A 16864-nucleotide genomic window follows, 5' to 3' on the forward strand; every position below is an offset into this window, starting at 1 on the left:
TAAAGAAATCCAGGCCAAGTCAGAGGTGCTCAGGACATGGTGACCCCTGTTCATGGGAAGCTGCCAGGCAAGGAGCCCAGATTTGGTGGTGATTTACAAAATTTAGAAATCCTTCCTGCCACCTCCAAGAAACCTATTCATGAATGACAATGTATTTAAAATATGAATATTATAACACTTACTCTCTGCCTTGAATACTGCCAAAAGATGATCTGAAATTAATTCTTCCACTGAAGATTCCAGCTTCCTTTCTCCATCAATTATCCAAGGAGTCTGTGGTAAATTCCTGGAGTATTTATTATATCTCCCTGCCAAAGAAACATAAGGTAGCCTGGATGGAATGGTATCATTAACACATTAGGATAAAACAACTATTTATTGAGTGCCAATATCCTAGGTGCCATGACACAAAACAATGTTTAGCCTTCAACTAACAACCTAATTTGGGGAGCCCGCACAGATATATAAATAATTAAAAGATTTAAGGTAACAGTAGAAGAGATGGATAAAGACATCATATGAATCATCAAATGAACTCTAAAGGAATGCTCAGTGTATTTATTAATCTAATTGGCTGACTGAACAAGTAATATTAAGGAACACACCAAGGATCATTAGAAAAAAAAGAAAACCAGTAACTACTGCTTTTACACTTGATTAATAATACTTTTAATGAAATACTCATTGGTGATAATATATTCCAAAGAGTTCAAATACAGGAAATTTTGAAGTTTTTGTAATTTTAAAAAACCCCACAACCCTAACAGAACATGACTCACTGCTTTAAGAATAAAGCTGCACTAATGGCAGGTAGCTTTCATTACCATGGGGCAGGGTATTATAGTTGAGACTAGAGAGCAATTTCATTTCAGGTATTACTGTGAAATAGATGTAGCTTTCAAAACAAAAACTATCTGCTAGATTACCTCTTGGGAAGGTTAATGCAACAATTTTTTTTTTTTTCAGAAGCTCAGTCTTCAGTCATTTTGCAGATGATAAAATTATTTTTTCAAGTTCACTTTCATGCTCTCTGTGGCTAAGTTTCTCCTGATCGGTTTCGGGTCTCTGCATCTACCCATATTTCTATGGGTACTGGCCATCTCTGATGGAAACTATTAAAACCTGAGAAGTGTCATTCCCTTTGGCATGGCATTTTAAATAACAAAACTAAGTGGACCTTAAAAATGCCTATAAAACCTATTTAAAATAAGCTTGGCTATCAGTCCTAATTCTCAAAAGAGGTAACTAATCAGAACCTAATAATAAAAATAAGAAGGAAACAGAGGAGCCATTTGAGTTTTTCAGAAAGGAGAGTAAGTTGACAGTGTAAGTATATTCTAGACTAAATATTTTACCAGCCACAAAAACAGCACCATGAGCACACTCAATTTCAAGAACAGTGCATACAGCCTTTGGTGAGTTTGGAGGACAAGGAAACTGCCTGCAAAACAAAATAAATTTTACAGCTACTATTTTCCAGACATGATATCGAACCACATAACTAGGATGAATCAGCATTGTCTGAGACACACAGAGCCCGAGTCTCATGGACTAAGCCACTCCCTAACTTTAAGTTTCGGAATCATAAGGGTCTTTTAGGCCTCAAGTACGTTTTAATACGTAAGAGTGGCACGAAGTAAATCAGGGCTCTGCTACTACCTTTCACTTAGGAGGCCTCATGTTCCCAGATGATAATTTCTAACAACCTTGAGATTTGAGAGAAAAACCCATATTTATGAAGTGGAAGCCTCTCCAGGTTCTTTAGCCATTTTGCTATCCATGAACACTTGGTGCCAGCTTACAAAACCCTTAATCATTCGGGTAAAGTTGGTGTGCAATGACAGACTAGTCACAGGAGTAAGTCCCACCTGTAGGGAGGGTCTCTGCCATTTTTCTCTCTTTCTCTTTCTCATTCCAACTATGACCTCAGGGCCAGAAAAAGTGGAATGTGACAGACTCTGCCCTTTTAGCTAAGAAACTTCAATCTAACTGAAGACAGACAGGAAAGAGCAATATATGGCTTTATTTTCTGTCTATCATCTGGGAACTTCCAAAGCCATGGACTGGAGTCTACCTGTAAATGACTAGATATGGACTTACTCCAAATGCTTGGCTTGAAAATGTCACAGTTTCCTAAGATGTCTTAACAAAAAAATTACTTAGAAACTCAGGAACTATTGCTTGTAGAGAGTAGCTAACTTTACTTCCTAAAGTTTAATAGAAATATTTCCATTTTCTGAGGCTTGCTTTTAGTCAGTAAAATAAATAAAACCTTCTTCATAGCTTCATTGTTTGAAATTTATTCAAGGATATTCTGGAAGGATAACTATGATAATATTTTATTAAATAAGATGAACACAATGAGAATTAAAATATAAGCTTTATTGTAATTCAGCATATTTTAACAAGTGAAGAACTCATGAGCCTTTTTCTCCCTCTTCTGGAGATGGACAATACTCGAAATGCAGAATGAGGGATGTAATGGGACCAGCTTTGGGCTGGAGAGTCAGGAACCCTGGCTCTAAGTCCACTCTATTACCCAGTTGAAATCTTAGGCAAGTCAACTCCCTCAATGTGCTCTTCTAAAGATAAAGAAGTTGGCTTTGATTCATAAATTCAAATATCAGTTTGACAAACATTTATTGAACACTACTACATGCCAGGTACTGTACCAGGGAGTGGGGATATAACAATGACTAAGACACAATCATCATCCTTGAAATACATCCAGTTTTGTTTTAGAGATAATCCAGATTATCTCTAACGTTCCTTTTATTAGAAAATTCCATGATGCTCCCATGTGTCTATACTTCTACTTACTTGCGGAAATCCTCTTCTTTTATCTTATTCAATGCTTTCATAACTGCCATTCTAGTGAACACTGACTATATAAGGTAAAAATGAAAAGAAAAGACATTTTATCACCCAGGCAAGAAAACAAGAAAACATCAGAGGTGAAACACAGAACATGGTTGGAGAAATGACATCATTTTAAATCATACTTACAGGACAGAAATACTTAAAAGCTTAAGAAAATAAAACATTAAGCATTCATACTGTCAGTTCTCCCCACAACCCTCTTTTTCAATTTAGTCTATGTCCACAATAACAGGTAGATCTAGCAGAACAATTTAGCAGCAGGTTGCCAGGCTAAGAGGTAAACAGAGCCAACCAGCATGACCTGGCATCTAGCAACTCAACATCACTCACCAGCCACAGATAAATTAAACAAATTCACCATGCTGAATAGAAGGGCATCTACAACAAATGTCCCACACTGGGTTTTTTAAGACCAGAAAAGCCAAACCACATCATAGATACACTAGAATGAATTAGTGCGTATAAAATGGCTTTACTATGATCAATCACAGTTGTCTCTTCTGTTTGGAGAAATTACGCTTGACTCTAAAGAGGCACATGTAGGCATCTCAACGGTTTATCATCAATGGTTTTCTAAACCATATTTTGGAGAACCCCTAGGTATAGGGTTAAAACTGAAAAATAAGTGCCTATTTGTTAAGATATGAAATCTTAAGCCTGAAAGAATCTCAAAAGGTCATGTAATTTGCTCCCAGCAAAAAGGCAGGAAAGCTACATACAACTGTACTACTGGCCAAATGATGTGGTGTCGATGATGCTTTGACAAAAATGTCCTTATTCCATTATTTGGTGCTGGTACTTGTATATTTCCTCAAAAATAACAAAAACTGAAACAAGATCTTCAATATAAATATGGCTACAGGTTATTTGGACAGAGCTTTCCAACTGGTATGGCAAAGCAATAAGCTATAATTGTACCTAAGATGTTGAGCCCTCTAATTCACAAGGGCAGAGGGGCAGGACCTGGACAGAGAGAACTCCCCGGCCCATTGCCTCCAACTTAGAGCAACTTCATTTGTTGACCTCAGGGTGCTGGACAAACATTGTAATGTTCTAGGTGTATCATGATGTGAGAAAGGTGGGAAGGAGTGCTTTAGGCTTTGCCTGCATTTGTAAATTATTTCTGCACAGGGCATTCAACAAATGTTACAAACTCTCCCCCAACACCCACCCCGCACCCAGTTCCAAAAGGCTCGGCAATTAATCAAAGCCAAGAGTAAAGACCAATAGATGTATCTTTGGTAATATGCTTATATTCTTCTTAACAACCATAACAGCAAAATAGATGTTAGTAAAACTAAGAATGCCTGAGTCTCTGCATAAAACTAGCTAGGTATCTGTGGCATGAAATCTTGCCAATATCATTACTTTGCCATTCCCTCCTGGCATGGTAGAAACTAAAAATATATGCTAACTAATTTGCTCATTAATATGAAGACCAGCTCACATCAAATAAAGGGAAGTTTAAATAAAATGTCCTTTTGCAAATGTAGCCTGAAACAGGCCATATTAATTCCGATTGTCCTAAGTAAAATAATTTATTTTGGATTATATTTCTTAAATACCAATTCCTAGAAAATGGATATTAGACAAAAGTTTGGAATGCTAATAATTAACGTGGATTTTCCTCAATGAGTTAATTTGGGGATTAAAACCTAAAAGTTGAATTTCCCCCAAATGGGTAACAGTAACATCACTGAAACACTGGTTCTAAATTTAACAACACCAGGGAAACAACCCAGACAGCGACACAAATATGAGAATGTTTGTGTTATGACTTCCTAGCTAGAGGCAAAGGTATTCAGAGTTGAAAAAAAATTAAAATAAATGTAGCAAATGGAAATATTTAAAGAATGATTCTTAGTATAATACACTGCCAGTATTTCTAACGCATATCATTTTGCTGTTAATCTGAATATTCAGTGCAGACAAAACTCAATAAAGAATAAAAAGGAGGAATCCTTACCTGTTTGTTTTTGGCTGGCTTGAAGCAATCTGGGCATATTGCACGTCTAAGTAAAATTTAAGTTAATAAAAAAAGTTAATGAGTTTATTTTGGGGTGAATATAATTCAAATATATTTTATATATTTTAATATATATGGCTGCTAAACTCAATATATCAAGAGCAGACAAAATGAATCCCTATACCAGCTGTACTGGTATGCCTACACCCTTATATTAGACAGCACATTTTAAACCTACTAACAGACATGACAAGTTCTGATATGCTCATTACAAAGAGGAGGAACACTGTTTCATGAAAACCAAAAAAGCATTAACAATGTTACACAACTGACATTGTTGTTTATGTAGCAACTTACAGGAAGTGGCAATCCTCAACTGTTTCTGGGTGAGCAAAGACCACACTCACTTCAAACAAGCTCTAAAAATTATAAAGACAGTTTAAAAATGAGCAAAAGGAAACCAACATCTAACCACTTATGAATGGAAATAGAAATTAATTCTCAAAGATTGGCTCACAAACAGCGGCAAGGAAAACTGAAAATACTACTGTTCTCAAATCAGCTTGTGCATGGGGCAGCTGGAAAGGAAATAGTTTTGTTTTTTGGCTTTTTTTTTATTTCTAAAGCTCAATCACTAGTTATTCTACCAAAAAAAATTTTTTAACAAATTTTAAAATAAATTTGTATGATTTTTGTACATGTATATAAATTCAATGTGAAGATGAAAGAGAATTCAGGGAATTGGAAAGAGATAATTGTTCCTATGATTACAATTATTAGCAAGGCAAAAGCGTTTTATTCACATGCTTAAAATCTCTGTGGGAGCCTTTATTTTTTATTATTTATTTTGTGGCACTTTACTCAAACTTCTTAGTGGATTTGAGTTTTAAAAGCCTGGTGATGGGTATTGAGGAGGGCACATGCTGCATGGAGCACTGAGTGTTATGCACAAACAATGAATCATGGAACACTACATCTAAAACTAATGATGTAATGTATGGGGATAATATAAGAATAAAAAAATTTAAAAAAAAGAGATCTTAATTTTTATTATAAAAATGATACATACAAATTATAAAATAATCAAAAAGAATGGATTTTTTATCCCACACCACTGAGGTAGAACATAGTAATAGGTGTGTTTCCTTCTAGCCATTTTTATGAATATAAACATAAATGTATATACTTCTTAGGATATTAAACATACTTTTAGAAAATTGCTTTATTTAATTAATATTATGTTGTGGACATCTTTTCATCTCTTCAACTCCAGGGAGTGTTGGATGTTTAAGTTGTAAACTTTTCCATTATTAAAAAATGCTATAATGAACATCCTTGCATACAAAAAAAAAAGCACAATTTCATACTCTATGTACATTAATCTTCACAGAGAACAAAATTCCACATTGAGAAAAATGATAAATGCCATACCATGTAACAATTTTATCTTTTTTATTGAGTATTTCTGTATTTACTGATTGCATTGGATTGTCAACAGCATATTAGCTTCTCTAGAATCACAACACTGAATAGCTAAATTTTTTTTGCTCTCTAATTTACACAGTAAAATTAAAATTACAAGACATTGCTTTTACTCAAGAAAACTTCACTCATTCTGAATCTATTAGAACATTGTTGCATCTTTTGTTTTCTATTTTCTGTTCTCATTAATTCAACATGTAAAATTACTTATGCTTCAAAACTGAAGTTTGAGGTAAAAATATTTTGCATCAATGACTTCTCTAATTTCCAAAGTACTTTCATTACCTCATTTCCCCTCGGTATATGTGTGAAGTGGTTTTATTCTCTATTCTGTCAGTATTCAGTTTAAAGGAGAGAGTTTATTCTTACTAACAGAAGGAAACAGAGCTATATAATTCTGAATGGTAAAAAATTTTTTTAACTATTTAGCTTTGAAAGATGGTTTTGTGATTTTACTTGAATAGGGGTGTGTCTGATATTCAGGGAATTTCCTTCAAGCAAAATCATGAAGCAATGAAGTCATACTATAAAAATCTAATTTAAGATGAGCTGGGAATATATCTTGTTGAGCTCTTTCCTAAAATTTAGTCCATTCTGGAGACTGAGGCAAGGTCCATTATGGAACAGGGGAGATGGCTAGGTGTTCTGGTTTCAAAGGCAGTCTTTGCCTAAAATTAAATAGAGGGACTTGAGATATAACAAGGTGGGATGGGTTGAACCCATGCTCACTATAGTTGATTGATTGTACCTGAAAACAAGATTAGCCACAGATAACTGAATTTAAATAGTCTAGAGTTGGCTCTACACTTATTCACAGTTACTTCTATATTGCTTGGTATCAGTACATGTGTCTCTCCAATTAAACTATAGACATATTAAAGGCTTAGATTCATTTCTAATCTTTTCAAGTCAATTATGGTATACTACATTTGTTACACTCATAAATGTCTTAGATCATAAAGAAGTCTTAAAAAAATAAAATCTTTCTCAATTTAAGACTGTTAGAAATTAGTATTTTAAAAGCTTAAAAATTCTCCATTGGGTTATTTAAAGAGAAGATTATTTTGGCTAATCAAAACTCTACCATATAATGAAGTAAAACTGGTAAAACCAGAGAATGAAATTAACAATGCTGACGATGACCCAATACCTTTCCATCAATGGGAACACCCAGTTCCTCTGAAAACAGGGGTTGAGTTATCCATTTGTAGGCTTCTTTTAGCTGAACTATATCATTTCTTCCCAGCGACAGACTCTGTTTTCTGAATAACATAAAAATTAATTCACTGAAATGGAAAACTTTACTTTTTCTGCTAAAGGAAAGAATTCATGCAATTATTTAAAAATATTTATTGAGTGCCTACTATGTCCCAGGCACTTTTTACACATTGGATAGAAAGCAGAGAATAAGCAGACAAAAATTCCTCAGCTCCTGGACCTTATAGTCTAGTAGAATCAAAAAACAGCTTTTTAAAATGGTATATAAGACAGTTTTTAAGCTTCAAAGACAAAAGTATACTAATAAGTTTTTCTGAACTACCATTGCCAGATTCCAGGGTTATAGGTCAGAAGACAGAAAGATGGAATAGAAGGGATTGTTTATTGCTCAGGAACAATAAAACTGTGTATTACAATAATCTCATCCAGACTAAAAATTTTTACATCTACTCTCTTCCTAATAATGGGGTTTACTTTTGGGAAATCAACGTAAAAGCTATACTTTAGTGCTAAAGAAGAAACATAAAGTATCGATGTGCTGAAATGCTTGTCACTTTAATATCAGAAAAATGTCTGAATAAAAATCTGACATTCCCCCCAAATCTACTCATGAGCCAATAAATAGGTTTCAGGAAGTCCCAGTTATGATCTCTAGCTTTTAGTTTGTAACCTAAAATTGTTATAGAAAGGAACTGAAGGGGGTGCCTAGTTGCCTCAGTTGGTAGAACATGCAACTCTTGATCTCAGGGTCATGAGTTCAAGCCCCATGTTGGGCATGGAGCCTACTAAGAAATTTTTAAAAAAGAAAGGAACTTAAATAAAAAGAAAGAAAAGCATGTATGGTATGATATTATTAAAACTGCTTTGCTATGCTGAGAATACTATGATATCACTAATGAATTAACAAGTCCACACCATTCAAATCAGTCTTATGAACTACAAATCAGTTTTATGGCTATATACAGGGCTGCTTTTAACAAGAGATGTTAGGACCAACTTGTGAATCATTTCTTCTATGTCCAATTTTCACTGATAGAAATGACTACTTATATCAAACATTCGTTGTAATTTAATTCTTAAAGACAAAAAGACACTACTAACTGCAGGTAGAAAATAAAAAATAATTTAGCTAATGGCTAAATTTAATTGATCTAAAAAACATATAAAGACGACTTTCCTCTAAGAATACAAATTATGAAATGGTTGATGTTGTGGTTTAACAATAAAAAACTCAGATAAACCCTACATCTGACAAAGAATCAAATTACTCTCTACATTCAAGAACTTATTGAAACACTGTTTGAACTTCTTAAACTGTTCCTAATTCTCTGAATATCAGAAACATTTTAAGTATTTTAAAAGACTATCTTGATATTGTACCAACAGTTTAATGATATTTGCATAAAATAACATCACAGTTGAAAAGTAATTAATGTTTGAGAACTCATTTTAAAGGATAAAAAGTTGAAATGGAAAACACAAGAATAGAAAACTATTTAAACATTGTTTAGATTCTAGAGAGTACCAAGAGTTGCAGCAAAAAGCAATCCAAAATATGGGTTAAGACATTACTGGTATTTTAAATCCTTCATAGTCTTTGAAATAGATTTAGACATCTTAGTCCAATTAAAAAAAAAAAAACCTACAGGTATTTTTTCTTTCCAGATTAAAGAACAGTTTTAGAAAGGGGTTAATAGACATCTTGGAAATCTTAACCTTCTACACAAGGCAAAAATTTAACACTTAAAATGCCAGATTTTTAATCCTGCAAATTCAATGTGCCTTAATAACTTTTCTAATATAATTTAGGGTAAATGTTTTCACAGAGGTTCTTAGCATATGCCTGATGGTCCTTTAGAGGCATTAGTTGTCATTGAGGTAAATTCAGTCCCAACTGAGTACTTAGTAACTGCATTTCCCTCTCTCCTGTGTCAGATAACTACTGATGAGGATGTCAACTGCAACCACTTTTGCTATAGATACAATATGACAACCATTCCAGAGGAAAGATGAGCCAAAATATCCAAGCACGATTAATTTTTCTAAATTCCTTGAATCAATTCTTTAATGATTTCTCCACAATATTTTGAATGTAGAATGAACTACGGATACTGAGGGAAAAGATTAGTATTCTGTATTTCTTCTGTGCCAATATCTCTATATTGAACAGGATCTTTTGGAAGAGCTAAGCTTAGTTTAAAATTCTTCAATAAAGAATAACAACAGCAACTCACAACCAATGTGGATGGAAACTGGAAACATTTAGAAAATAGCATGCCTTGACTGTGCTAAAAAATTTATCAAACATAGGATCAAATTTTATTATGCCAGAATCACAAGCATTTGAGACTAATTTAACATAACCTAACTAAACCCCAAAACCTTTGCTAGATATATAGCTATTACCCTTTCAGAAAAGCAGATGTGAAAAAAAAAAAAAGGCCAAATCAATTACTTTTTTTATAAATCACTTAACCAAATATAAGATTCAAATACAGAAATCTATACTTCTCTTTGTGCTTTTCTCTCCAGAGTGCACAGGAAACTTAAGTAGTCATGTGGCCCTTTTTATATTGGTATAGAATTTTTAGTTTCAAAATCCAAAAAAGGTCTGGAAAATTAAAGACTTTTTTTTTTTCTTAAACCAGTTGGCAAACAAACACTGACTTGAACATGTGAGGCTGTTTAGAGACTTTGTGTATCAAACTTAATGTGAATATTTATGTTTCACTGCAGAATTTCACTGCAGAAATCAAACACATTAATGCGTTTGATTATAGAGTACCACCTCAGACCATGGAGGGGAGGGGTATGTTATATATGGTATTTATCACCATATTACATTTCTAAAATCTAAAAAAATTCTAAATTCCAAAACACATTTGGTCCCCAAGGGTTTCAGATAAAGGACTGTGGACCTATGTTTTACACGTTTTATCTATGTATAAACTCACTGTTGTTCTGCTTTAAATAGGATTTTACTTTGTATCTTTTATAGTATAGTTTATAATTTAGTTTCTAAGACTAGTATAAAATTTATTCTTTTATAATAGCTTGCCAAGCTACATTATATAAGTGCCTAATGTAAAAATATAAAATACGTATTTACATTCAATGTTAAATCTACAAAAAAATGAATCCACTTTAATATCTACTAATAATGTGCCATGCCAATAAACTAATTTAACAAGGTTGACACCCAAACTCATATAATAAAATTTTTCTCTTTCTTTCAATTTCTCTAGGAGCTAGTGAAGTCACTCTAAAAAAAGAGATAGTAGTAGTAAAAGCACTTTAAGAATCAGGTAGCTTATATTTAAATGGTAGAACAAATTCCCTACCTAAATTACTTACCCCATTTCCTGTTTTACCAGCAACCATGCAGCATGCTGTAGGCAATTTAGTCACACCCAGAAGAAGAGAAAAGGGGAAAAATGTTCATTGAAATGAAGTTCCAATATCATTACTAAAGTGCTTAACTAATTTGCTAATCAAACTCTCCTTTTTAGGGGAGGAGTTAGTGTTCAGAAATGTGGCAATGACCTCATTCTCATTTAAAATCAGAAATGAGGTAAGATGCCACTTTGCAGTGCTGGGTTGCTTGTGGCCTAGGAACAGATTTCTATCTCATTAATGAGGTATAAGTGTTTAACATGAGTAGCTCACTTTTTTTCTTAAAGTCTCTTAGTATTTCACAGAGGAAGGCCAAAAGTGAACGAAGACCTACTATGTCCCCCAAACAGAACTGAAGGCCTCAGTTTTTTTGTTTTCATTTTTTTAATAGGGCTACCACATTTTTAACTCTAATTAATGATGTCCACATGTAAGTGTTTAGAAGTAAAATGTACCAACATCCGTAACTCACTTCGGAATACAACAAAAACTAAGATGGGTGGATGGATAAACTGATGACAAAATACATAATAAAGGAAATACAGAAAAATAGTAACAATTATAGAATCTAGGTGGGTATACGGGTGTTCATTGTACAATTCTTTCAACCCTACTGTATGTTTAAAAATTCTCATAGTAAAATGTTAGAGAAAACGTTCTGGGAAGAATTAATAAAAAACTTAAAAAGTTGCTAAAATGGAGATAACATTCACAATTATGGTTGTTATAAGGATTAAATTAAATTCATATAAAATGCTTTACATAGTAAGTGTGTGATACTAAGATTTCTCAGTTTGCCAGTAGGCTCCCAAAGCTGTCACTTTACAGAAAGCTAATGACATGTCCTATCTCATTATATAGCATTTTGTGAACATGACAGAAGCATACATGTGTAAGTCAATAAAATACCATATGTAGTCTCTGCATCCGCCTGTCACAAAAGTGGCCATTCATTATCGCTCACATCTACCTCAAGACCTGCCCCCCCCCACACACATGTTACAGTTCGTATGTAGAATCCTGTCCTTTTAAACTTCAAATGACCAGTGAGGCACTAGATACCTTTAAAGACTTATTTGGAAATCTTAGGTGTATTACATTGTTCAGACATGAGTCAAGCAGAATAAATTAATTACTGGCCAAGTAAGAACTAGAATTGTTCCCAATGCCTAAACATCTCATCAGTACCTTCTGATTCAGTAGTTTGTTTACTTTGCTAGTTCAACCTAATGCCACTGACAGCACGACAAGACCCCATCCTTCTTTCCTCCCATTTACGCAAGCCCTCTTGGAAAAGTATAGGGGCATGGTAAAATACACCAATTACTAGGAGTCAGGAGACCTAGTTTTAGGCTTTACCAAATTTCTGGCACTCAGTTTCCTAATGGGTAAAATGAAAGAGTTACACTAAGATGAATGTAACTTAAACTATTCTGGGTGGCTAAAGGTCATCATTAATGGGTATTAGTATACTATTTTGGAATAGAGGCTATTAAGACTTGTAGGACTTTAAGATCATAGAAAAAAGTGAAAAATGATCTCCCAAAGCTGAAACCTTGTAGTCCATATTGCCCCACCTTCCTCCAGCCTCCATACTTTAAGAGATCAATAAATATTTGTTTTCTCATCCAAAAAGGGATATTAATACTCCCCTTGAAGGGAGACTGTGGGGATTCAATGAAGTTGTATATGTAAAGAACCAAGTAAGATTCCTGGCATGTACTTAACAAATAGTAACTACTATTGTCATTTTTGAATTAAAACCTTAACTGCAATTCACAAATGATAAAATTATTATCCCTTTTTTTCCCTTAAAGATTATTTATTTGAGAGAGAGAGCAAAGCGAGCGAGAGAGAACATGAGTTGGGGGGGAGGCAGGGGCAGAGGGAGAGAGAGAAGACTCCTTGCTGAGCAGAGAGCCCAACGTGGGGCTCAATCCCAGGACCCTGGGATCATGACCTGAGCTGAATGCAGACGCTTAACCAAATGAGCCACCCAGGTGCCCCAAATTATTATCCCTTAAAAGATTTACAAGACTTGGGCGCCTGGGTGGCTCAGTCGTTAAGCATCTGCCTTCGGCTCAGGTCATGATCCCAGGGTTCTGGGATCGAGTCCCACATCGGGCTCCTTGCTCGGCAGGAAGCCTGCTTCTCCCTCTCCCACTCCCCCTGCTTGTGTTCCTGCTCTCGCTATCTCTCTCTCTGTCAAATAAATAAATAAAAAATTAAAAAAAAAAAAAGATTTACAAGACTTGATTCCTTTCCCTCACTTCCCAAACTGCTCTCCTATAGATAGTCCTGAACTTTTCTCATCAATGAAATCCTCATGGGTATCTAAGCTATAGAGAATTATCTGTCCATTCTTTAAGGGGACTCAAGTTCTTCTATTCTTTTTTAGTGACCTTTTTCTCTCCTCTTTTGAAGCAAATTCTGTTTTCTATAGTCACTTTCAGGTGATGCCATCAAATCTGCAATGTCCTGCCATCCTCTGATTATAAAGTAGGGCAGAACTGGAGGTTGCCAAGGGAAACCAGATTACCATGCGTAACATATAAAATTAAATCAAATGTCTTCACTACCTGAGATTTGCTAAAGGGTTTTTCCTTCCTAATCCTCTGCAGGCTTCCTGCTCAAGCATGCCAGCAGGTTGGACAGAACTAATCACATAGCAGGGGCTGGAAGGCTGAATCCCAAAGAAGTCAGTGTTGCTCAATTATTCAATTTTTACTACATGCTAATAATGTCCTGGACCTGCTTCTGCTGAGGAAGAAAAGTACATTTCTCTCTTTCAGGTCACCAAGATAATTTTAATAAATGTTCTATTCCTCAGTGGGAAAAAAATCATTCTCTAGAGTAAGCAATTTAATTCTTCCTCCCCAACAGAACCAAGTGACATTAAAGTTATCAAGTTTAATCAAATTTGGCACCAAAGGCAATATGTCACCTCCTGAAAATTCAGGAACCACACAACTTAATCCTGGACTCTGCTTTCACGTTATTGGAGAATTCTAGGCAAGCGCTAAATAGAGCAGTTGAATAACCTGCTTGCTAAAGTGCTTGTGTACTCTGGTAACACACACACACACACACACACACACACACACACACACACCATGGAAAGTCTATGCCTGGGAATGGCTTTAGAGCTTAGAGTTCTGAGCACCAAACAATGAGTGTGTGTAACAGTAAGGTCAGAAATTGAGGCTGACTTAAGCAGAGGTGGCAGGAAGGAAGGATGAGAACGAGAGGCATTAAAAATGGCATGTTGGGGAGCTACAATTCAGTAAAGCTGGTGCTTAGGGTATATACAATGTGTGCATAAATGTGAGTAGGGGTTCAACAACTAGAGATGAAACTGGAAAGGTCAGTAGGTTTTAAGTGCTGAGCTATGGCATGACTCCAAAGAATGAAACTATAACAGAACAAGTGCCACATTTATGTATATGTAAAGTCCCATGGCAGCACAAAGAATGGACACCATTTGATTTTTTGACATTTGATCTTGTATAGTTCATCAAGTCACAATATAACCATCATCTGCACACTATTTTTCTTACATGGTAGCTTAAGAAGAAAATAAAATAGTTCTTATACCAAATTACTTCATTATCATACATGGGAAAATATACTGTGGGGATAGAGAGGAGTACAGAGCTTTAAGAGATAACAGAGACAGACTGCCAGGACTTGGTGACCAGCAGTGATACTATGGTTTCTAAATTACCACTACTGCCCTTTTTTTTTTTAAGTTTTTATTTATTTATTTGACAGAGACAGCACAAGCAGAGGGAGCAGCAGGCAGAGGGAGAAGCAGGCCCCCCGCTGAGCAAGGACCCAGGACCCCGGGATCATGACTTGAGCGGAAGGCAGATGCTTAACCAACTGAGCCACCCGGGCGTCGCACCACTAATGCCCTTTTTAAAACTCTAAAATCTTTTGAATCCTACACATCTCCTGTACTCATTTATAACAACAAAGATAATACAAATACAGACTTGTACCAACAGGAAAATGACAACAGTTGTGTGGGCAGCTAGTGGTAGAGACCCTTGCTCTCTCTTCTCCCAACACACACACACACACACACACACACACACACATTTATGTCTTCTACTTGCACACAAATCGGCACCTGAGAAGTAGGCTCAACAATGAGGTCAGTAACGACAGTCACTCTTCTTTCCTCTTCCCACCCAGCATGCCTGCCCAACCTTTCCTTCTCCCCCTCCCCCAGCCTGCTACAACCATGAGTATCTGCCTCACCAGGGCCCGCTCCTCACTTTGTATCAGGTTTGGTGTCAGGCGTGGTGGGAGAAAGAGGAAGGTAAGAGAGGCGGGAGGAGAATGCATGCCTATAACCATTGCTGGACTCCACCACGTAGCTGAGGTAAAGACTCCTCGCCCACGTCTGCTCAGCTCCACCACCTCCCTGCCTCAATCTCACTCTTCTTTTCCGGAGTCTCTAATGTCACACCCATGATGTAATGACTAACAGACGGAGTCTGGGTATCTCTTTTGATGAATAAAACATCATCTATGTTTGAAAACCTACCCATATGCTCTACATTATCTTTCCCTACAGGGTTGAGGGGGACATAAACCCTTCTCACTCCAACTTTTCCTACTACTGTTGGTAATACAAACTTTCGGATAGCATTAAAAAGATTGAACTTTTTATTTTTCACATGGCAAGAGGGGAAAAGCAGGACAAATCAGCACAGACAGAATGAATCTGTGGGCCAAATTAGGTTGTACAGCTCTACTGACCTAGTTCACAGGGGAATTCTATTTCTGAGTTGTAAATTTGTGAGTTGTGAGTTGTGAATTTTAAGAAGAGAATTTCTATTGTATTTTCTAATATTCTAGGTGCTGATGTTCACCTAGCTCTGAAGGATTTAATCAGAAATAATCACAAGAGGAAATTCTATGGGGATGGGAAGGTGGGGTAGGAATGGAGGTGGGAAGCGGGATCAGAAAAGACAGAACAGCTGCAATGAATGAAAGGCTCTGGGATAGACATGAAGAGAGATATCACTCATGTGTGGAATCTAAAGTCTAAAAAAAACCCAAATGAATGAACAATCAAAAAGCAGAATGAGACCTATAAATACAGAGAACAAACTGATGGTTGCCGGACGGGAGGCGGGTGAGGGATGGAAAAATAGGGGAAGGGGAGTGGGAGATACAGCCTTCCAGCTGCAGAATGAATAAGTCACAGGAATAAAGAGTACAGCATAAGGAATAGAGTCTTATATCACAGTCATATATAATATCATTATACTGTAAGAGTGATGTATCAGAACAGAAGGTAGCTACACTAGTGATGAACATAGCATCATGTATAAACTCATCAAATCACTACACTGTACACCTAAAACTAATGTAACATGTGTCAACTATTCTCAAATTTAAAAATTGAATAATAAAAAAAAAAGATATGGTTCAGTCTTGTTCTTTAGTGTCAGAGAGGATAACCTGGCAACTGAATTTCAGGTAACTCTGGAGTTAATATCAGTGAAACAAAGACATCTCAACGAATATCTGTTAGCAACAGGGTGTGGCGGAGGGGATAAAAATATATTTCCTCCTAGAATCTGATTTTAGAGAACTAGCATCCTCACTGAAATACCAGTTAATGTAAAGTGAACTTGCAGATTCAAGAGACTTCGATGTATCAAAAGCTCAATTTCAAGTCATAAATACAATTTTACTTCAAAATTACTATCAAGAAAAACAGCTTTTAACAGTAAATGTTAAATTTTAGAATACCAAAGAGACAAATTAATTGCTGAGAATCTATTAATTGTTGAAAAGGGTCTCTTCAGTAAATAACTCAAGAATACTATGAAAATAACTATTTAAAAATTATTCCAAGTTATCACAAGAAAATTACAAGACTGAAATCATTCTGTGTGTTGAACTTGA

The 16864-nt window shown here is 35.5% G+C and overlaps 1 protein-coding gene across 3 annotated transcripts in view; it reads right to left on the reverse strand.

Annotated features, from left to right (window-relative positions):
- Positions 1-16864, reverse strand: part of PUS10 (pseudouridine synthase 10) — a 68784-nt gene that overhangs the window by 18347 nt on the left and 33573 nt on the right. For all 3 annotated transcript variants that reach the window (XR_014149301.1, XM_081833587.1, XM_081833588.1), the window contains exons 5-11: positions 10901-10935; positions 7479-7590; positions 5204-5265; positions 4847-4892; positions 2821-2885; positions 1356-1441; positions 183-308 (exon numbers count right to left, since the gene is read on the reverse strand). Coding sequence is in view for 2 of the 3 variants with exons in the window: in XM_081833587.1 (XP_081689713.1) it covers positions 183-308; positions 1356-1441; positions 2821-2885; positions 4847-4892; positions 5204-5265; positions 7479-7590; positions 10901-10935 (532 nt within the window). In the remaining variant the exon portion in view is untranslated. The remainder of the gene's footprint in view (positions 1-182; positions 309-1355; positions 1442-2820; positions 2886-4846; positions 4893-5203; positions 5266-7478; positions 7591-10900; positions 10936-16864) is intronic.

The sequence above is a fragment of the Leptonychotes weddellii genome, chromosome 10, assembly GCF_054177405.1.
Source record: "Leptonychotes weddellii isolate Sample4059 chromosome 10, ASM5417740v2, whole genome shotgun sequence".
NCBI lineage: Eukaryota > Metazoa > Chordata > Mammalia > Carnivora > Phocidae > Leptonychotes > Leptonychotes weddellii.